The sequence below is a fragment of the Neolamprologus multifasciatus genome, chromosome 3, assembly GCF_963576455.1.
Source record: "Neolamprologus multifasciatus chromosome 3, fNeoMul1.2, whole genome shotgun sequence".
Classification (NCBI taxonomy): domain Eukaryota; kingdom Metazoa; phylum Chordata; class Actinopteri; order Cichliformes; family Cichlidae; genus Neolamprologus; species Neolamprologus multifasciatus.
The window spans coordinates 19,926,454-19,948,778 of NC_140441.1; the positions used below are offsets into that span (position 1 = coordinate 19,926,454).

At 43.2% G+C, this 22,325-nt stretch overlaps 2 protein-coding genes across 4 annotated transcripts; both read left to right on the forward strand.

Annotated features, from left to right (window-relative positions):
* Window positions 1–378: 378 nt before the first annotated feature.
* Window positions 379–10,921, forward strand: polr2a (RNA polymerase II subunit A). The gene is given in 30 exon segments (XM_085137747.1): window positions 379–727; window positions 1,443–1,575; window positions 1,657–1,793; window positions 1,909–2,082; window positions 2,174–2,455; window positions 2,543–2,591; window positions 2,594–2,703; window positions 2,796–3,016; window positions 3,113–3,245; window positions 3,335–3,459; window positions 3,636–3,846; window positions 3,947–4,156; window positions 4,243–4,411; window positions 4,515–4,609; window positions 4,732–4,935; window positions 5,021–5,243; window positions 5,337–5,520; window positions 5,657–5,828; window positions 6,264–6,369; window positions 6,660–6,865; window positions 6,960–7,223; window positions 7,344–7,551; window positions 7,638–7,738; window positions 7,827–7,931; window positions 8,037–8,219; window positions 8,339–8,542; window positions 8,649–8,835; window positions 8,961–9,074; window positions 9,220–9,369; window positions 9,543–10,921. Coding segments are annotated over 30 exon segments (5,898 nt in total). The 5' UTR covers window positions 379–640; the 3' UTR covers window positions 10,694–10,921.
* Window positions 10,922–15,983: 5,062 nt separating this feature from the next.
* Window positions 15,984–19,615, forward strand: LOC146521937 (transmembrane protein 272-like). Of its 3 annotated transcripts, XM_085153641.1 has the most exons (6): window positions 15,989–16,183; window positions 17,856–17,891; window positions 18,107–18,182; window positions 18,263–18,313; window positions 18,398–18,571; window positions 19,087–19,613. In XM_085153641.1, exons 3-6 carry the CDS (start codon window positions 18,122–18,124, stop codon window positions 19,275–19,277), a joined length of 477 nt encoding a protein of 158 aa, XP_085009767.1. In that variant the 5' UTR covers window positions 15,989–16,183; window positions 17,856–17,891; window positions 18,107–18,121; the 3' UTR covers window positions 19,278–19,613. The 3 variants fall into 3 exon arrangements, with proteins under 3 accessions (XP_085009768.1, XP_085009767.1, XP_085009766.1); XM_085153642.1 differs by lacking the exon at window positions 17,856–17,891 and having other exon boundaries at window positions 15,984–16,183; window positions 19,087–19,615; XM_085153640.1 differs by lacking the exons at window positions 15,989–16,183; window positions 17,856–17,891 and adding an exon at window positions 16,227–17,799 and having other exon boundaries at window positions 19,087–19,615.
* The last annotated feature ends 2,710 nt before the right edge of the window (window positions 19,616–22,325 follow it).

Here is a 22,325-nt window from a genome sequence, read left to right on the forward strand (position 1 = left end):
TTCGCAGTCATTGGTCAACTCTTTTCAGCTACTAAATATTAACGACAAAAAGAACGAATCCGAACGCTTTAAATTGAATATTCACATTTTGGATGTAAAATATGCTCAACACCACCTAGTCTTGCTTGATATAGCCAATAGGAATTAGCTTGGATTAAACCAACGCCCGCCTTTAGCTTTCATTCGCTGACAAAAACAAGCGTGCCCTCCAGTTGGTTTTACGTGCAATACAATTGATTATTCATTTAACTGGCTTGAATGGCCAATGAGCGTTTTACTACGGGTATCCACGTCCCACCTTCCGAAGAGTCAGCCCCTGTCTTTGTGAGTGGGTCAACCCGTAGTAAGACTCAATCTATATAAGCAAGCGTTGGACCTCTCAACACTCAGTAGCGCTTAGAGCGCTCCAGAGTGTGGATCAAAAAAAGGGAGGGGAACAGTCGGTAGTCAGCTTATATATGATTAAACAAAATTAACTCGGCTTTAAAGGCAACCGACAGCAGAGGTCCCTGGACTATCGCCTTCGGAGACTTTTCGGTCACCGTTGGCGGCCTGACCAGAGTCGCGGTGACAATTTAAAGGCTGTTCCTGCTCACAAAGCGGCGTGCCGAGGAAGGACGCGTCTCTTTGAATAGACAGGATGCACGGACCGCCCTCCGGCGACAGCGCATGCCCATTGCGCACGATCAAGAGAGTTCAATTCGGCATCATCAGCCCAGATGAACTTGTAGGTTTTATTTATGGAGGGTGTGATTTTCGTATTTTAAATTCTATTACATATCACATAAGTTACATTAGTGTCTTCAGTTATAGTGTAATTTAAAATATGGGGCAACGACATGGTTCCGTTTACAACGGGGAAATCCTATTGTTAGCATAGCCTAGCTAGCTAACAGTAAGTTTAACTAGCTTGAGCTAACTAGCATGTTACAGGAAGTTTGAGAACTTAAAGCACATTATTATTTAAATAAATCTATGCTATCACATGAATGAAACCCCCTTTTATTAAGGCGTATTGATAACTGGGCCCAGTGTGGAGATAGTATTTTGGTGTCTGAAGCTCTTTGATCTGTTTTTAATCATTGCGTGTTTGAATTTTAACACTGTATGCACAATAAAGGCATCGTTACTTCAATAAATTCAGAGCATTTTTAAACCTGAACGTCGTTTTTTAAGCGTGACATGACTGATATTTGATCAGTTTCTTGGTTTGCATTTTTGGTGATTTTTTTTTTCTTTTTCATATAGCGAAAATTTCAATATAAAGTTATCATGGGCAGAGTTTCATGTTTTTCACAGTTGTTAGCGAAACAACACGTGTTACTTTTTTTTTTTACTTTATTATATTATTGAAAGAACTTACAAAATGAAAATGTATCGATTTTTGAGACATGATCAGTAATGTGAAAAAAGTAATTTACTTTACTTTGTTTTCTCCCCAGAAACGGATGTCCGTCACAGAAGGGGGAATCAAGTACCCCGAAACAACAGAAGGAGGACGTCCGAAACTTAGTGGCCTTATGGATCCAAGACAAGGGGTCATAGAGCGAACTGGGAGATGTCAGACATGTGCAGGTATTGTCAATTTAGCATTTATTGTCCCTATATACTCTTTTAAAGGTGGGCCATGATGTCATATTGTTTCTCTTTCTTCAGGCAACATGACTGAATGTCCAGGCCACTTTGGCCACATAGAACTAGCAAAACCAGTTTTCCACGTTGGCTTCATATCCAAGATTATGAAGGTTCTTCGGTGTGTCTGCTTCTTTTGCTCCAAGCTGCTAGTGGATTCAGTAAGTAGTAATAATACAGTACTGACGTTTCACTAGAAAAAAAAATCTTATTTCTGTCCTGATGTTTCAAGTTTGGATTCTTAAAACACCTTAATCCATTACTGTTAACCTATAGAACAATCCCAAGATCAAAGACATCCTCGCAAAATCCAAAGGACAACCCAGGAAGCGTTTGACCCACGTCTACGAGTTGTGCAAAGGAAAAAACATCTGTGAAGGCGGAGAGGAGATGGACAACAAATTTGGAATGGAGCAGCAGGAGACGGAGGAGGATCTCACCAAGGAGAAGGTATTTGGGTGGGACCTTTTAGTCACCGTGTACTAACATTCGTGGAATGGCTCAGCTATTTAACCTCATCCTTCCCTTATGGTTTACATAGGGTCACGGGGGCTGTGGACGCTATCAACCACGCATTAAACGCTCCGGCTTGGAGTTGTATGCTGAGTGGAAACACGTTAATGAGGACTCACAGGAGAAGAAAATCTTGCTGAGTCCTGAGCGTGTGCATGAGATCTTCAAGCGCATCGCAGATGAAGAAGACATCATCTTGGGCATGGACCCCAAGTTCGCCCGACCAGAGTGGATGATTGTAACTGTGCTGCCTGTGCCTCCACTGGCTGTAAGGCCTGCTGTAGTGATGCAGGGCTCAGCTCGCAACCAGGTAAAGGACAACCGAGACTTTTTCCCCCCTCCCATATGTGTGAGAGCATCCTAAATCATCATGACTTACTTAACTTCTGTTTTAAAGGATGACTTGACCCACAAACTGGCCGACATCGTCAAGATCAACAACCAGCTTAAAGAAACGAGCAGAGTGGTGCGGCTGCTCACGTTATAGCTGAAGATGTGAAGCTGCTTCAGTTTCATGTTGCCACTATGGTGGACAATGAATTGCCAGGCTTGCCAAGAGTATGTGTGTACTTTCTGGCACCATAACAAAACAGATAAACATTCATGTGAGCCCAATATCATCTGCTATAACCAATGTTTTTCTACATCAGGCGATGCAAAAGTCTGGCCGCCCTCTCAAGTCCATAAAACAGCGTCTAAAGGGGAAGGAGGGGCGAGTGCGAGGTAACCTGATGGGGAAGCGTGTGGACTTCTCAGCTCGAACCGTCATCACCCCAGATCCCAACCTGCAAATTGACCAAGTGGGCGTACCACGATCCATTGCTGCCAACATGACCTTCCCAGAAATTGTCACACCTTTCAATATAGACAGGTACATTTTTATTTAACGTAATGATTTGTGCCTTCAAGAATTTTTTAATTTGAAGTGAACTTGTGTCAGCTAATTCGTTCGGATTATGTCTATCAGATTGCAAGAACTGGTACGACGAGGAAACAGCCAGTATCCCGGAGCCAAATACATCATCCGCGACAATGGAGACAGAATTGACCTGCGATTTCACCCAAAACCAAGTGATCTTCACCTGCAAATTGGCTACAAGGTAAGAAGGAAAAAATACATAATTTAAGCCTGACTTGATTTGCAGTCCTGTGTATGTGTTCAGACTAAAAAGCACTATTTTCTGTGTAGGTGGAGAGACACATGTGTGACGGGGACATTGTCATTTTCAACCGACAACCTACACTACATAAAATGTCCATGATGGGGCACAGGGTGCGGATTCTGCCGTGGTCCACATTTCGACTCAACCTTAGGTACTCAATGACTCATCTTCTTGTCTTGAAAGTAATCTGAGTATCTTGAATTTGTTATGTTTAGTAAATCTTTTACTATATTTGTTGTTGTTGTTATTAGCAGTTCCTAATGCTGTCAGTTGCAAATAGCTGTAATACACGTGTTTTAGTGTTTCTAACATTTCGTCTCCATCCAGTGTCACCACGCCCTACAATGCTGACTTTGACGGCGATGAAATGAACCTCCACCTACCACAGTCCCTGGAGACGAGAGCAGAGATTCAAGAGTTGGCCATGGTGCCTCGTATGATCGTCACACCGCAGTCCAACAGGCCCGTCATGGGTATCGTGCAGGACACTCTGACTGCTGTTCGTAAATTCACCAAAAGGGACGTCTTCTTGGAGAGGGTAAGGAGATTTGTTTCATCACCAGCAGTTCTTTCTCTTAAAGGATCCTAAAGGCACAGTGCCTTTTGCACTCATTAAATTTTTTTTATCCCCGTTACAGGGTGAAGTGATGAATCTCCTCATGTTCCTCTCCACCTGGGATGGGAAAATGCCTCAGCCGGCCATTCTCAAACCTCGTCCTCTGTGGACTGGCAAGCAAATCTTCAGTCTCATCATTCCAGGACACATTAATGTGATCCGCACACACAGCACCCACCCTGACGACGAGGACAGCGGTCCTTATAAGCACATATCACCCGGCGACACTAAGGTACAAAGGCCAGACCGTCTGTGTATCAGTTACAGACTGGAAACTTATTACACTATAAGTAAACTATTTATGATCTCTTTCATCAGGTTATAGTGGAGAATGGTGAGCTGATCATGGGCATCCTGTGTAAGAAGTCCCTGGGAACATCAGCTGGCTCCCTCGTCCACATCTCCTACCTGGAAATGGGCCATGATATCACCCGACTCTTCTACTCCAACATTCAGACTGTGGTCAACAACTGGCTGCTCATCGAGGGTACGAAATCAGAAATGGAGCTTTATCGCTATATTTCTGAATAGATATTAAATAAATATTACCAAATTGATTGTTTTTATAATAAGCCCTTCTATTTTAACAGGTCATTCCATTGGTATTGGTGACTCCATCGCTGATGCCAAGACGTACCTTGACATCCAGAATACGATCAAGAAAGCCAAACAGGATGTGATAGAAGTAAGAACAATATTTCATAAACTCGAGGCTGATTCTTATTCAGCTGGTTCACCAGTTTTTGCAGATAATAGAGTGAAATTTTATACAGGAAAATAATTTTTCTTTGACTCTCTGTCTGCCAGGTCATTGAGAAAGCTCACAACAATGAGCTGGAGCCGACTCCTGGTAACACACTGAGGCAGACCTTTGAGAACCAGGTGAATCGCATCCTTAACGATGCTCGAGACAAAACGGGATCCTCTGCCCAGAAGTCTTTGTCCGAGTACAACAACTTTAAGTCCATGGTGGTGGCTGGATCTAAGGGCTCAAAGATTAACATCTCACAGGTAATGCAAGGTTACCACCTTGCATTAGAGTAATTGGATTTGATTGGAGTTCGAGACACTCGACTTGTCTTTCCTCCTTATTCAGGTTATTGCTGTGGTGGGGCAGCAGAACGTGGAGGGTAAGAGAATCCCGTTTGGCTTCAAACATCGCACATTGCCTCACTTCATCAAGGATGACTACGGTCCTGAGAGCAGAGGTTTTGTGGAGAACTCCTACCTGGCCGGCCTGACACCAACAGAATTCTTCTTCCACGCCATGGGAGGCAGAGAGGGTCTGATTGATACAGCTGTCAAGACAGCTGAGACTGGTAAGTCTGTGCAGTCTGACCGAAAAATGCAGAATAAAATTTAAACGCAGGACAAGATGTTTAAGGAAAAAATAATAATTGCCCCATTTATAGGTTACATCCAGCGTCGTCTGATCAAGTCTATGGAGTCTGTGATGGTGAAGTATGATGGCACAGTGCGGAACTCCATCAATCAGGTGGTGCAGTTGCGATACGGTGAGGACGGCCTGGCAGGAGAGAATGTAGAGTTCCAAAATGTGGCAACACTGAAACCCTCGCACAAAGCCTTCGAAAAGAAGTGAGTCACGCACCTGACACCTGCATGTGTCCAATCACAGATGTGGAGCTTTAAAATGATTTTAAGATCTGTGCTGAGTATTTTATTTACTTATTTTTTTTAAAAGTGGTTAACATGCCTTATCTGATATTTCCAGGTTCAAGTTTGATTGCACAAATGAGCGAGCACTGAGGCGAACGCTGCAAGAAGACGTGGTGAAAGACGTAATGACCAATGCTCATGTGCAGGGCACCTTGGAGAGGGAGTTTGATAAGATGAAGGAGGACAGGGAGATCCTGCGAGCAATTTTCCCTACTGGTGACAGTAAGGTGTGTGAGATCACAGTAATAGATGTGTCTGCTCTGTAACTCCACTGCCCCCCAAAAAACCCTAAAGGTAGTAAATATGAATGCATCTAAAAACAAAACTATGGACGTTAGACGTCTGGTATAAATCTCATGATGCACAGATGATTCACACATTTTTATTAAACTAATTAATAAAGCTGGACTGCCTTTGTGCACCCACTTTTCTTTCGGCCATGTTTCTGTCTGCTAATCATTCGTGAGAATAAATACATAGATCAGCATATTTCTTTTTAATGGGCCACAGTTTTCCTCTGAGAGATGTCTTCACTTTTATAAACCGGAGCCAGTCAAAATGTGGGACGCTGGCTGAATTGTCCCACATAAAGCGGGACAACTGGTCAGCTTGACTACTGAGAACGCAGAAATACTCATTCTGCTATGCTGCTTCACCTGCAGGTGGTGCTGCCGTGCAACCTGGCCAGAATGATCTGGAACGCTCAGAAGATATTCCGAATCAACCCTCGAACTCCGACAGACCTCCATCCTCTCAGAGTGGTCGAGGGTAAGCTTGAAAATAAGAAATCTCGCTGAAGCTGCAGCTCTTTATGTTCAAGGATGAATTGTGCGTGTGGAGGCGTCGCCGGCTGTTGGAGCTGAGAGGTCATGACCTGGCCTCAGGTGCTTCTTAAAGCTTTGTAAAGCCACTTGGTGAATTCCTGCCTGTTATATAACAAGCGGAATGATTAGATCAATATAGCTCCAGTGTTCTGACAGGGAGGAAAGGTGTTTATTTTTTCTGTAGTGTACACCACTGTAGACAAAATTTCAGTCTTTGTTCATTTGCATCCTCAGGTGTTCACGACCTGAGTAAGAAGCTGGTGATTGTGAATGGCGACGACCCTCTGAGTAGACAGGCCCAGCAGAACGCCACCTTGCTCTTTAACATCCACCTGCGCTCCACACTGTGCTCCAAGCGCATGACTGAGGAGTTCCGGCTGTCCACTGAGGCTTTCGATTGGCTGCTGGGAGAGATTGAGACCAAGTTCAACCAGTCTATTGTGAGTTTAGCACATTGACGCGAGGGGTTTAAGCGTTTTTAGGCTTCTGAACAGCTGAACATCACGTTTTGTTTTCCTGGACTTCCTTTTCCAGGCTCACCCCGGTGAGATGGTGGGTGCTCTGGCTGCTCAGTCTCTGGGAGAGCCAGCCACTCAGATGACCCTGAACACTTTCCACTACGCCGGCGTGTCCGCCAAGAACGTAACACTCGGTGTGCCCCGTCTGAAGGAGTTGATCAACATTTCAAAGAGGCCAAAGACGCCTTCACTGACTGTTTTCCTGCTGGGTCAGGCGGCACGTGACGCAGAGAGGGCCAAAGATATCCTCTGTCGGCTGGAGCACACAACACTGAGAAAAGTAAGAGGAAGTCATTGTATGTACCTTTATTTTGATGGGATCTAGAGGAAGCTACAGGAAGTGTCATTTTTCAGAAAATTGTTCAGTCCTAATGTACAAGCTGGATTCTTTTTCTCTCAGGTGACGGCCAACACCGCCATCTACTACGACCCCAACCCACAGAACACGGTGGTGGCCGAGGACCAAGAGTGGGTGAACGTCTACTACGAGATGCCCGACTTTGATGTGACACGAATTTCGCCGTGGCTCCTGCGCATTGAGCTCGACCGGAAGCACATGACAGATCGCAAACTGACTATGGAGCAGATTGCAGAGAAGATCAATGCAGGTGGGGTGTGGACGCACATTTTCTTTTCTTTCTTTTTCCCTTTTCAGAATGAATTTACCATAATGTAACTGTGGCGTCTCTGTCAGGTTTTGGAGAAGACCTCAACTGCATCTTCAACGACGACAACGCTGAGAAGCTGGTGCTGCGAATCAGAATCATGAACAGTGATGAAAACAAGTTCCAGGAGGTGAGCAGCAGTGATGATTTTAATAACAGTAAATTCACTCTAGTCAGATTTTATATTTATTTATTTTTAATTTTTGTTTCCTGCCTAGGACGAGGAGGTGGTGGACAAGATGGATGACGACGTCTTCCTGAGGTGCATCGAGTCCAACATGCTGACGGACATGACTCTGCAGGGCATCGAGCAGATCAGCAAGGTAATGGATAACGCACATTTTATTGATTGCTGCAGGAAAGTTAATGTTCTCAAACTCATCACTAAAGCCTGATTATAAGTTAAAGGCGCACCTCCTCTCCTTCAGGTGTACATGCACTTGCCCCAGACTGACAATAAGAAGAAGATCATCATCACAGAGGACGGTGAGTTCAAAGCCCTGCAGGAGTGGATCCTTGAGACGGACGGAGTGAGTCTCATGAGAGTGCTCAGCGAGAAAGATGTCGATCCCGTCAGGACCACCTCCAACGACATTGTGGAGATATTCACGGTACAAAAGCATAAAAATGGTTTTATCTCAGTGGAGCAAAATACTGTTGTTTTTTGTTTGTTTTTGTTGTCCTTGTTATTTACTTTTCCCTCTCCTCTCCTGCTTTTTCTCTCTGTTAGGTCTTGGGAATTGAGGCTGTGCGAAAGGCTCTGGAGAGGGAGTTGTACCACGTCATCTCCTTCGACGGTTCCTACGTCAACTACCGCCACTTGGCTCTGCTCTGTGACACCATGACCTGCCGAGGTCACCTGATGGCCATCACCCGTCACGGCATCAACCGCCAAGACACGGGACCGCTCATGAAGTGTTCCTTCGAGGAGACGGTGCGAGAACTAACTACTGAATTATTTTTAATCTGAATCATGAAGATTTTGTCCTTATAGTAGTAAGGTTATGTAACATAGTTATGTTCTTTTATTTTCTGTTTAGGTGGATGTGTTGATGGAGGCGTCATCCCATGGAGAGTGCGATCCCATGAAGGGTGTGTCAGAGAATATCATGCTTGGCCAGCTAGCCCCAGCGGGAACGGGCTGCTTTGACCTACTGCTGGACGCTGAGAAGTGCAAATACGGCATGGAGATTCCCACAAACATACCCGGCATCAGCGTGGCTGGACGTAAGTGGGGGAAAGTCTGTTGGATGGAACCAGGGATCGTTTGTATTGCAGATGGGTTTTTTTGTTTTGTTTTTTTACTTTTTTCTTTATACGATATTTATGTTCCGTCTCCATCCGATTTGCAGCCACGGGAATGTTCTTCGGCACTGTGCCCAGTCCCATGAGCGGCATGTCCCCTGCTATGACCCCATGGAACACCGGAGCTACCCCAGCCTATGGCGCTTGGTCTCCCAGTGTTGGTAAGTGTGTGTGAGCGCCTACATTGCATCGTGTGTGTGTTTTTTTTTTTTTTTTTTTTTTTTTTTTTTTTTTTTTCTTGTTTGTTTGTTTGTTTTTAATTTTGTTCTTCATTTACTGATGTTTGATTTTTGATTTACCCTCCAGGCAGCGGCATGACCCCTGGAGGAGCAGGGTTCTCCCCCAGTGCAGCATCAGACGCAAGTGGCTTCTCTCCTGGTTACTCCCCTGCTTGGTCTCCCACTCCTGGCTCTCCAGGATCTCCGGGACCTGCCAGCCCATACATCCCATCTCCAGGTTAGATACTGACTGGGCACATTTGATCTCTTGTTTGGGCAGTTAGCTTACATACACGCTTCATAATGTCTTTATATCCATTTGTTGTGTTTTGTTAAATCTCCATGCATTAAAATCAAAGACTGAACCTGGATGGTTTCTTACTCATCTCTAAAATGTCTCTTCTTCTTTAGGTGGAGCCATGTCACCAAACTACTCCCCCACTTCCCCCGCCTACGAGCCTCGTTCCCCAGGTGGCTACACCCCACAGAGCCCGGGCTACTCCCCTACCTCTCCGTCCTACTCCCCCACATCTCCCTCTTACTCTCCCACCAGCCCCAACTACAGCCCGACATCTCCTTCCTACTCACCCACCTCGCCCAGTTACTCCCCAACTTCTCCTTCCTACTCTCCGACGTCTCCCTCCTACTCTCCGACGTCTCCCTCCTACTCCCCCACCTCTCCCTCCTACTCCCCCACCTCCCCCTCCTACTCTCCCACTTCGCCCAGCTATAGCCCGACGTCGCCGAGCTACAGCCCGACGTCGCCCAGCTATTCACCCACCTCACCTTCTTACTCTCCCACCTCGCCTTCTTACTCCCCCACCTCTCCATCCTATTCGCCCACCTCCCCTTCGTACTCCCCCACGTCTCCTTCCTACTCGCCGACCAGCCCGAGCTACAGCCCCACATCACCAAACTACACCCCCACCTCACCCAGTTACTCCCCTACCTCCCCATCTTACTCCCCGACATCGCCGTCTTACTCCCCGACTTCTCCCAACTACACCCCGACCAGCCCCAACTACTCACCCACTTCTCCCTCGTACTCACCCACCTCTCCGTCATACTCGCCTTCCAGTCCACGCTACACCCCGCAGTCGCCCACTTACACGCCCAGCTCACCATCATACAGCCCCAGCTCGCCCTCTTACTCCCCCACCTCACCCAAATATACTCCGACCTCGCCTTCATACAGCCCCAGCTCCCCAGAGTACACCCCCACCTCCCCCAAATATTCCCCCACGTCACCCAAGTACTCCCCAACATCGCCGAAGTACTCTCCCACTTCTCCTACTTACTCTCCGACGACTCCAAAATACAGCCCCACCTCTCCCACCTACTCCCCCACCTCCCCCACCTATACCCCCACCAGCCCCAAATACTCTCCTACATCCCCCACTTACTCCCCAACTTCACCCAAATACTCACCCACATCTCCCACATACTCGCCGACTAGTCCCAAAGGCTCGACATACAGCCCCACCTCCCCTGGATACAGCCCCACCTCCCCCACCTACAGCCCGGCCATCAGCCCCGACGACAGCGACGAGGAGAACAACTGATGAGCTGCGCAGGAGAAGGGGAGGAGGCTAAAAGAAATAACAGAACGGGGACGAAGCTCCATCGCCTCGTGGGAGACAACTAAACGGACAGCATCTTTAAACAGCTGGAGGTGACGGAGCTTTTAGCCACTGGAGGGTCCCAACTGTGATCATTTCCTGTGAGGAAAACTCAAGCTTGGGACCATCCAAAGGAGCTGCCTCCCCCTCATCTTTAACCCCACCCCCCCACCCCACCCCCCCTCTCAAAAAAAGTTCAAAACTATTATGTGAAAGACTTGAACTGCTTTGCCTGAAGGAAAAAAAGGCTGCCTTTTTGAAATAGTTTTTTAATTTTCACTTGGGGTGTTGAAGCAAAACTGAGAATCCCTCAAGAGGATGAAAAGGAGAGGAAGATGTGGTGAATATTTAAACTGTGGAGGGGGAAATGAGTCTCTTTTTAACTTTATAGTGTCCTGCATCCAGTCTCTCTCTCTTGCTCTTATTAATTAAATGGTTGGTTTTTTTTTTTTTTTTTGGTTCCTGGAACGCGTACATATTGCCAAAAGCCTTTTCCGAAAAGCTAAGCGGATTGTAGTCATCACCAAAAGCATAAGCTGGAAGGAAAATTGAGGAGGGTTAGCCTGCGCCTTTTTGTTTACTGCACATTTCACCAAGGTGTATCTTGTGAGACCCCCCGCCCATTTTTTTTTCTCCTGCTTTTGTAAAAGAACACTTGCTGCCAGTTGTTTTGGGGGGCTCGAGTGCAATTACATTAACATGTCGTCTCCATTAACGCATCCACTACAGGAGAGAGAAACTGGCATGCAGTTTATACAAAAAAAGACGCTTCTCATTCAGAGCATCTTCGACTGCATAAGCGTATGTACCCATCGCCCTCGCCCTCTTCCTCCTTCACACCCCAGAGCGCTGAATGATGTCATAAACACCCGCCAGCATCCTATTGTCCTCTGCTATTTTGGAGACTTGTGCATCAAAAGCAAAAAAAAAAAAAAGAAGAAAACTTTTCCAAATGATCTTCCCCTGATGTGGGAGAATTTAAAGATTTCTATTAAATAAAATGGAAGGATTGTGTCTTTACTTTTGAGTTCAGGAGGAAATGGGGCAGCCGTGGATGAGGGATACTAGTTTGGCATTGCTGCTTCTGTCATGAGTAGCACATGTTGATACATTTTGATCAAGCTTTAGTTTGAGTATTTTTTTTTTCCACATCCATCTGGCTTTTCACTAATCATTGTCCCATCTCTGATAGCTGATTTGTACACAGGTTTATTTGGACTATTTAAGAAAGAAAGTTAACTACTATTCTGTGTGAATAGAGACAAAGTAAGACTTCTTTTTGGCTTTTCACTTGTTTGCTTTTGGTGATTTTTGTAAACCTGTTTCCAGGAGGCTCATGTTCACACACTGTGGATGAAGAGGGCAGGGGGTGAAGGAGGAGTGCTTTATTTTTTTTTTTACATTTTTCTCCCACTCACGACTTTTCTGTTTACTCTCAGCTGTATCGCATTTCGCCCAATGTCACCAGGTTGTGATAGAGGAAAGGTTGAACTGATTTTTATTTTGTCCTCGGTAAGAGTAACGATTTTTTTTTTTTCTTTGAAAGCAGAGATCGTCCAGAGAAACGGCGCCTTTGGCCTCTCTTTAAAACACTGTTACCCACTACATTAGTGTGAGCTTTCTTTTCAGTGCGCGTGCTTTCTCTCGTGCTTTGATGATGTCAGGGAACAGTCTGTACCCCTGATGGAAAAACTCATCTGAAAATTTTGGACTTGCTGGATCCCCTTCCCTTTTCCCTCTTCATCCACGAGTGATCCTCATTTCTGAAAATCAGTGTTTGTTTTTGTTTTTTTCTTTCTACGAGTGTACCTGTGACGAGGGGAATCATAGGGAGGAGAGCAGGTGTTGGATGTGATTGGGAGTCCCGAGGCATCGGTTGGGTTTTGTTCTGAAAATCTTCAAATGTCTACTTTTGTAAAACACTGCTTCCCCAATGGGTGTTGAATTTAAAGGACTGCATCCCACTGGCCTTTGACAGAACCCGGGTTTGGTGACTGCACTCAGTAAATATCTCGGTGGACGCTATGTCTGCATTCAATCCTGTAGTCTTAAATATGTGCTGTTCTCTCAATGCAGGTCATCGGGACTCCCAGTGTGAATGAATGAATGGGAGTGTGTGCGTGAGTGAATGAAGGGTGATGCAGAGTGTAAAGCTGAGGAATGACTTTACATGTGTGGGCAAAGGAAGGTTTAAATTAAAGTTGCCACTGTATAGAAATCAAGTCATGATCTCATTCTGTATCTGTTCTTTGTTTTTGACTTGAAAAAACCGAATAAAAGTTTTACTATAAAATTGTTTTGTCTTTTTTTTTTTTTTAAATCAGCATCTACGTTTAGTAATTACGGTGATTTTTATTTCAGGCACTTATAAATCTGATAGCAGCATTCAGTTTAACTGCTAATAAAATGTAAATTGAATAGAGAAACTTAAAATGCATCTGGAAAGTATTCTCAGCCATTTGTGCCATATTTTGTCATTTCACAGTCTTACTCCAAAATGGATTAAATTCACTTTTCATCTCAAAATTCTGCACACAATAAGTCCAGTGAATTGTCTGCTGATCTCTATGACAGGATTGTATCAAGGCGTGGAGGTCCTAGTGAACTCAGCAGCTTCATCTCTAAATAGAAGAAGTTTGTAAACCAGCAGGACTCTTCCTAGAGCTCTCCGCCTGACCAGTCAGGGAGGTGACCAAGAACCTGATGGTCACTCTAACAGAGCTCCGACGTTGCTCTGTGGAGAGAGGAGAGCCTTCCAGGAGGACAATCATTTCTGCAAGATTCCACCAATCAAAACTGATCGAATGAGCAGACTGGAGCCACTCAGTCTCAGAAGCCTGGAAAAAAGGCAGTTTTGTCCAGGATTACTTAGTTTTAAGTTACACACGAATTAACAAGTAAAGCTCTCTCTGCTCTCATATTAAACAGCTTCTGTCAGAAAAGTTCTCCCTCTTTGCAGCCAACCTTTACGTCACTGCCATCTTGTGGCCGCAAGATGGCAGTGACTTATTTGCGGAGTCTTTAAAAGGAAGCCAGCACGGTGGCACGGTGGTTAGCACTGTTGCCGCACAGCAAGAAGGTCCTGAGTTCATTTCCAACATCAGGCCGGGGTCTTTCTGCGTGGAGTTTGCATGTTCTCCCCGTGTTTCCGGGGATAAGCGGATGGATGGATGGATAAAAGGAAGCCTTCGAGTCAGTGATTTGGAATCATGTTTGACAAAGTTTCATTAGGAAAGTCCAGATTTTCACTTGATTCCCATTTTCCTCACGTGTTGGAGACTCACTCTGAAAGCATGTTTGATTTGCATCATCATGTTGGGACTTTTTCTTCATCAACTTATTTAGATAGAACTATTAATCCCTCGGGTGGGTTCCTCTGGAAAATTCATAAATTTATCTCTTATGGATCTATAAATTAGAGAGGCTGATGCTGTCAGAGGTGTAAACTCCCACCAGTTCACTGGATGGGCTTTTTGTCAGGTGACACTGCAGAGAAGCAGCTCTGAACAAACCATTATTTGTAACCGAGATGGTCAAAAGCTGATCTTAAAAATGAAGCCGTGACAGATGAATACAGATCTGAGGTATGAGGTCCTTTTAATGTGTTCCTGTTTGAAGCTCATTGATTGCTTTGTGCTTATTCTCCTGTGTATTCGTCACTGTGAGATCCTTTGAGTGTTTGCTCCTGCTTTGAGCTGATTTCAAACATCATGTTGATGTTTGTGTTCACCTCCTGTACATCTGTGGTTTCATGTCTGTGGCTGCACTGTTTTTGACTTTCTATCACAGTCACGTCAGCACTGACAAGCTTGAAGTCGAGGAAGACTGTGTCCAGCAGGAGGCTGAGTGGATTGCAAAGTCTTCGCCCCCCTGCAAAAACCTCCTCTCCCAGTGGGAGCTGGAGTGCTTTGGGTAAGAGTCGTGAACATATGTTCAGTATGCAGCCAGTATTCAGCTAAAGTCAGTGACTTGAAGAGCAACAGAAACATGTACAAGGAGGAGAAAATCTTCTGACTTCCTCATCTTTGTGCTCGTGTTTGAGATTGCCTAACCTGAAGCAGACATGCTACATGAACCACTCTACAAGCATGATTGCTCTTTCCTTTATCCACCAAGTTTGCAAATCATTACCAGGAAATATAAACTAACCTTCTCGCTTCTTCACCGAGTTCCTCCGCTGAGTTCTCCGCTCGAGTGTGAGTCCTCTGAGCTATAGGCAGATGTAGCTGTCGCCAACGAGTCTTACCTCTGCCCTGTTAGACTTCACATTAACCTCAAGATGTTGAGCTGCAAAAAGTAGGAACATGGTAAACTTTGAATGTTTTAACGTTGCTGTTGATATTTCTTAATCACCGTTAGTCTGTAATGTTTGAAATTATGGGATTCTGCAGATGTGCAGTTCTTTAGGTTGGAGGACTACTTTCTTACTTTCAGGTATGTGTGCAGGCACTGCTTTGACTTTCGGAGTCAAAAAAGTCAAACTGCAGAAGGTTATTTACTGGACTTTTAGAATTAGTGAGATTGTAATTAAGTGTCATCACCTGCACTAATTGGAGGTCACTAATCCTGGCATGAGTAAACAAATTAAAGTCCTCAAACTAACTGAGAGAAGAAAAACTGACTGTTTTTAGTGCAACAGCTCCTCAAGTACTGAAGCATAGTGTAGCTTTCATCTGGCCGAGCCTTTTCTTCTTACATTTATAACATTTACACACTGTGCCTGAGAGAAAACACACTTGCCTGACTGCAATAATATTCAAACGCCACTAGATGTCCCCCTAATGCCTCTTATCATCCAGCCTCTGTGTTGGTCTTCCAGTTCCGCCTGTTTTCAGTGTGGTTGTAGCCCATGGGGCTTGGCCTTTAATATGGAGATGGTACTAGGGCTTGCTCCAAATAAAGCTTCAGCCTGGTTTTGCTGAAAACCAGCCTGAAATTGTACTGTGCCATAGGCCCTCTTCAGATCAGTCAAACATGGCACAAAACAGGTAGCCAATCAGAATTGTAAAACAGGAGCCAGTAGCAAAATAAACTGTTCGGCATTGGCAGAGAAGATTTGGTAAGTTTTTCATGGGCGCAAACATCGCACTGAACTCTGCTGCTCAACCAACAATTGGGTTGAGCAGCAGCATCATTTGAGTGAAAAGGCAGGGCTTTAGAGTGCGACCAATTTCTCAATGGTGCAACAAAATAAATAAATAAATAAATAAATAAATCGAGGGTCCCCATTCAGCAAAAAAAAAACAAAAAAACAAAAGTCTCCGCAACTCTGATAGTCTCCATGTGATCAACAACAACAAACACACATTATGCCCATATCATGGTCTAAACCAATCAGAGATAGTCAGGGGCGGGACTTCTCTGATTGGCCGTGGTCCAGATATTTCTGTAGTTCTTCTTGTCTACATTTGAAAGTGCGGCGGATAGAGGGAGGTGAGTAGCGTGAGTAACGCAATATCGATTCATTAAATCCTGAATCGACTTTTTTGACAGAAACGCCAGAATCTCAGGTTAAAGCTCACAAAACTATTTCAACAACCACCAAACAGCTAAAACGGTAAATGAGAGCAGGTTAACGGATTCGGCATAAAAACGTCAGAATCAGAGAGATGTCGGTTTTCTGACCTAACGGCACGGACACGGCGTCGGGGCTGAAAGTCGAAAGTTCACGATCCTGATGCGGTCCGCCCTTTGTGTTTACGTCACTTTTTTTGCGCTAGATTCTGATGCTGCAGGTTTTTTTCACTCTCCAACCACAACTGACTGAACTAGCAGCAAAAAAAGATCCAAACTATGCTTCACATTTGATTAACATCGTCATTCCCTCTTACTTTTGCTGTTTTGCTTCCACCACCATAAAATAGCACATCTGGCACAGCTGCTCTCTCTCAGTATACTTCAAGAACAGTTTTCTGTCTCAAATCTCTGTTTTCTGCATTATTCATTTGCTTATTACGCACACGTTATGTACAGTGCTGGCGGCTACTGTTTTTGTTTTTCAAAAATGACCTCCACAAGAAAGCGTAATTTCTGCTGTTTAATAGCGAAGAAATTTAAACTTTTTAAATATTTACATTTTTTAAAATTTATTTATTTTTCTAAATTATGCCAAATTACTGCTAAATGATCAGAATTATAATATTTCTGAGTGTCTGAGGCAAAATTGAATCAAATCGAATCGGGACTTCGTGAATGAATGGATTATAGAAATCAGTGATGATACCCAGCCCTAGTGAGTAGCCTAGGCCCGACAGAAGTGGATGTAGCTGTGGTTAATGAGAAAAGATGAAAAGAAGGATTGATAACTTTTTCGTTAAGGCCTGATCTGTCTGAGATTCATAGCCAGTGCTCTGACACAGAGCCATCAATCTCTGAACACTGAAAAAAGTATAGAGAAAGCACATTATATGCTGCGATAAATGCACTGCCCAAGTTTCCCCTCTCCCCACTGCCTTTAAGCAGCAGTCAGCAGCAAACAGGTCATCAGAGGAGGCCGATGTGATTATTAAGTTTAACATTGTCTACAATATTGCCAAAGAGTGCCAAAGCACAAAGTAACTTATCCTTCGTATAGAACTGTGCTCCAAATAAAGAAATTTGTTAGTTAATCATTTATAAATCAATAATGTCTGCATGGACAGCAACTTAAAAAAAAAAAGTGAACATGCTTAAGCAATGCGGTTGAAAAATTTGGGTGCACCTAGCTTTTGTTTTGTGCTGGTGCACCTAAGAAAAAAAGTTAGGCGCACCAATGCAATCGTGGCAAAAAGCTAGTCTAGAGCTCTAAAAGAGGAAGGTTGTTATTTTGGTTTTTTTCCAAGAAGCACTGTTACAATAAAGAAATAATCAACCATACACAAATTTCCTTACTTTTATATTCAGTTTATATGTTACTGCAGATGAAGAATGTAAAGGTGAGAATAAAAGTGTTCCTGTATAAGCAGAAGTTTTTCACAGCAAGTCAAATCTATTTCTGCTGAGAAAACATAAATGAGAGACGGTTTCAGAACATGAAGGGGAAACAGGAAGAAATGTCACTGAATTCTAAGGTGAGAGTCACATTTATATGCAGTGAGTTATCTCTAACTTCCTGATGTTCTGCTAGATTTCACTGAAGACATTGAAAGAAGAGGAACTCAAGGTATAGCATCGCTTTTATGACAGTGTTTTTCGTAAATTGTTGATGAGCAGCATTTCCAGGGTGTAAACCCACTTCCCTTTGGGGAAGGTTTTGTTTAAAGTTTAAAGCTTGGTCACCTGGTTAGATTTACTGCTGCTGTTCTGTGATTCTTGAGTCACTTGAGTCTTGTGATTGTCGTGAACAAAGCTGAACTTCTGTGTCTTCTCCTTTTGAAGTTATCGTTGGAGACGATGCTTGACACTGACACACCGACACACATCCACAGACTTAGACCTCAGTTTGCGGTTGTAGGTAAGAACTGGTGCCACGCTGACCTCAGCAGGACCATCATCAGACAGATGACTTTAATATGTGTTCTGTTTTTGTCTCAGGATGTTTCCAGGTGATTTTGTTTTACATACACATTGCTCAGCTCATCATGGGTAAGCACAGGTGCACTCACTGTTAGACAGATGTAGACATTTTCATAAATGTATACAGTTAGGTATTTTTCTGTGTCCTAAAAGGAGCATTGAACCTCCATGACTGTCCCAGGGAGCCCTTTATTCCCATCTACCTGCTGGTGATTGGAGTGGTGACCTTGCTGTTCTCCATCCTTCAGTGGCTCAAAGCCACATTCAACTGCTGGAGCGCCTGGAGCTGCCTCGTTTCACTCTTCGTCTTCTGCTGGTTCATTGCTGGTAAGCTGAAAAGGGGAAGAAAGCAGTTTTATTTTTCTTTGTTTGTTTCCCAGAAAGCAAATGTAAGACTCAGCATGTAGGTAAAACCTTCAGACATTCTCACCCAATTACTTCCTGATCTTACTGCTCATATGTTACTTCCACTGGTTGCCTTGGTTACCTCCTCCAGACCACACTATGTATGTGTGTTGCTGCATTGTTAAATAAACTAACACTGTCTGCATTTCAGTCAAATCTTGATTGTTTGATTTTAAATTCACTCTGCTGGTGAACAGAGGTAAATAAAATAATGTGTAACCCATTGACTTCATGTTTGAAAGTTCTTGGTATCGGCAGCAACAAAAAACCAATAAAACATGTGAGAGAAACAGATATAGTAGGTGTACCATAATAACAAACATTCATCAGCATTATGTTAATGAATCACACAAGTGCACTGGAGAAAATAAAATAAATAATAGTCATGAAACTCTTCAATTCTATATTAAACATTTTATTTTTGCTCTGTCTTTCAGGAAACGTGTGGATCTACTCCGTCTATGAGCCCAACTACAATAAGACAGCGAGTCCGGATATGTACTGCAACAAAACACTCTACCTGTTTGCCTTCTGGACCATGAACCTGAACTACATCCTTTTAGGCTTCTCGCTCTTCTGTCCCTGTTGCTCGTGCTTTTTTGTTTTGCCTTTACCCTATTGTGAATAAACAAAAAGCAATGAATACTGTGGATGGTGGTATATATTGAATAATGATTTAAAAAAAATAAAGATTTAAAAAGTTATCTTATGTCATGTTGTAATATGACACGTTCATCATTGGCTGATGTATTAACAGGTTCCTTTCATGTGAGAATATGAAAGTAAAGACATTTATGTCCTTGTCTGCTGTTGTATTATTTTAATGTTGCCTCTTGAGCTTCGCTAGTTTTGTGTTTCTTTAGTATAAAGTTGAATGTCTTTCATTATTCATATTGCTCCTCTGGCAGTTCTCATTCACTAACTTGTGCTGTGACTGTTAGTCGAAGTAGTTTGGACTTTCCAGCAGTAACGTTGTGACTTTAAGGATAAAGTCATAGTGGTTGCATACATACAGTTGTCAGCACTGGTTTTTAAACAATGATATTTGGGTCTCTCAGCAGAACATTCAAAGGTAAACATCTGTAACTTGCTTTATCCAAGTGGGTCTGTAGAACATTTTTTGTGAACGAGTGCATTTATATAATACTGTAATAATTTAAAGAAAAAATTAATGTTATTTCTTCATTTTTGTGGTTCTCAGTCAAGGCCACACATCTATATTAGAGACACACAGCTTAAACTGAACAGAAGACAGAGAACAACAATCACCAAAATAAAACAGGAAGAGAGCCTAACAAGATTAACTTGAGACAAGTAAACAAGAGAACAAGATAGACAACAAAACAAATACAGAGACGAGACTGGAGGAACAGAATGATTAAGGAGAAAAGGAGAGTAACCAAATACTACATCACCAAGACAAAGAACTTAAGCATAACATAATTAAGTCTTGGTCGGCAAAAAAACCAAACAGAGACTGCTGGGTGATAATAAGGACATCAAGCTAAACAGAAATAACATGGTTTATATTACAGGAGTAAAACTCAAATGATCCTCAAACCCCCAGAAAACTCAAAAACCCTGAGTCCAAGACCCAGGGACCAACGCATGTCTGTATATGAAGCATGTCACAGAAGAGCCAGAGAGTAGGGGTGAGCTATTGTACAAACTGCTCTATCAGTAAGTTTGGCAGCTGTTAGTGTTGCATTTTGTTTTATGTTGAAAGGATTTGCTATCACGTTCATCAAAAGGAGCTCAAAGCCACATCTTGGATCCTGACCTGACCGACACTCTCATATCTGTTAGTTGAATCCTTCTGTCGCTCTGCCTTTCAGCCTCAGATAATTTTATTTTGTGTCTCAGTAAATTATGTTTAGTTATTGAAATACATATTATTTACATGACAAACATCCTTGTTTGTTTTCATTAAGATCAAGGACTTAAATAGGGGAAACATTTCCTTTGAATCTTTAGAGTCAACAAAAGGAATTGGAACAAATGGTGCGTTTCTGTTACAGGCTGCTAGTAACAAATTGTGTCTAAAGACAGATTTTTAGAAATCTAAAAATCAAAACCTTAAATTAACAGGACTAGAAGAAAACCTAAAAATTTAAATTACATTAAAAATAAATAAGTGATAAATCACATCAACCCCCCAAACTGAGGGTTCTTCCTTTATTCATGTTCCAGTTCTTCAAATTAGTTTTTTTAAATTTAGTTTCAAACGGTGCCAGCGTCTCTCACTGGGTTCAGCAGACAACCCCTATGTGAAAAGGCTACTGTGGGGTCTTGGGTGCGAGTCTGTACCGGGTGTTCACTGCATGTCATTCCCCACATTTTCCTGCCTACTTTACTCACCTATCAAAACTACAGGCTAAAAAGCCAAAATAATAAAAAAATGAGAGCAAATGTTAAAGTGAAAGACGCTGTAACAGGAAGCTTAGACAACAACACACATACCCACAATAAATATTACCAAGTTCTCAGGAAATCATTCTTCTCTTTGCTTCACAGACGGCACACAGACAGGTAGGGCTTCAACAGACTACTTAATGCTATCACATAACACATTTAAACTTGATTTGTATGTTAAGTAATACTTTCACACACTTCGCATTTTCTGATTTGCCATCCTTCTGACACTCTTATCTTTGATTTACCTGACATATACAGACAACTTGAGAATGTCTCACAGCTTCCTTTGTGTCTCTGTAGGCTTCGCTCGTCATGATGCCAGAGAGTGATAGACCTCAACACACTTGCATACCTCAACCAATAAGTAAGAAAGTGATTTTGAACAGGTGTGCACACATCTGCTGCTGCTGCATGGTGTCATTTGTGAATGAAACCATATCGTGTCTGCTGTCCGTCAGATTTGATCTCCATGATATTCTTCATCATGTTTGTTGTTCAGGGGATAGTTGGTAAGTGAGAGAGGCACTATAATCAGACTGAATTTATCTACATTCATTTAATGTGTTGGAAATAAAATTTGAAAATTGAAATGACATGAAATATTGAACTGTGGAACAGCAACTCGACACTCGTCATTTTCGTGTTTGTAGGATTTGTGCACATTAATGACTGCCACTCATCCCCATCTATATGTTCCTTTGTGGTCTCAATTCAATTCAATTCAATTTTATTTATATAGCGCCAAATCACAACAAATGTCGCCTCAAGGCGCTTCATAGATACAGAGAAAAGCCCAACAATCATATGACCCCCTATGAGCAAGCACTTTGGCGACAGTGGGAAGGAAAAACTCCCTTTTAACAGGAAGAAACCTCCGGCAGAACCAGGCTCAGGGAGGGGCGGCCATCTGCTGCGACCGGTTGGGGTGAGAGAAGGAAGACAGGATAAAAGACATGCTGTGGAAGAGAGACAGAGATTAATAACAGATATGATTCAATACAGAGAGGTCTATTAACACATAGTGAGTGAGAAAGGTGACTGGAAAGGGAAAACTCAATGCATCATGGGAATCCCCCGGCAGCCTACATCTATTGCAGCATAACTAAGGGAGGATTCAGGGTCACCTGGTCCAGCCCTAACTATATGCTTTAGCAAAAAGGAAAGTTTTAAGCCTAATCTTAAAAGTAGAGATAGTGTCTGTCTCCCGAATCCAAACTGGAAGCTGGTTCCACAGAAGAGGGGCCTGAAAACTGAAGGCTCT

What these genes read in the sequence shown, in the direction of transcription:
- LOC146521937 (XM_085153640.1), top strand. Translation starts at nt 17,761, where the DNA reads ATGAAGGGGAAACAGGAAGAAATGTCACTGAATTCTAAG. An exon ending in AAATGTCACTGAATTCTAAG is followed by an intron (nt 17,800 to 18,106) that starts GTGAGAGTCACA and finishes CTCCTTTTGAAG; the next exon opens with TTATCGTTGGAGACGATGCT. An exon ending in CATTGCTCAGCTCATCATGG is followed by an intron (nt 18,314 to 18,397) that starts GTAAGCACAGGT and finishes GTGTCCTAAAAG; the next exon opens with GAGCATTGAACCTCCATGAC.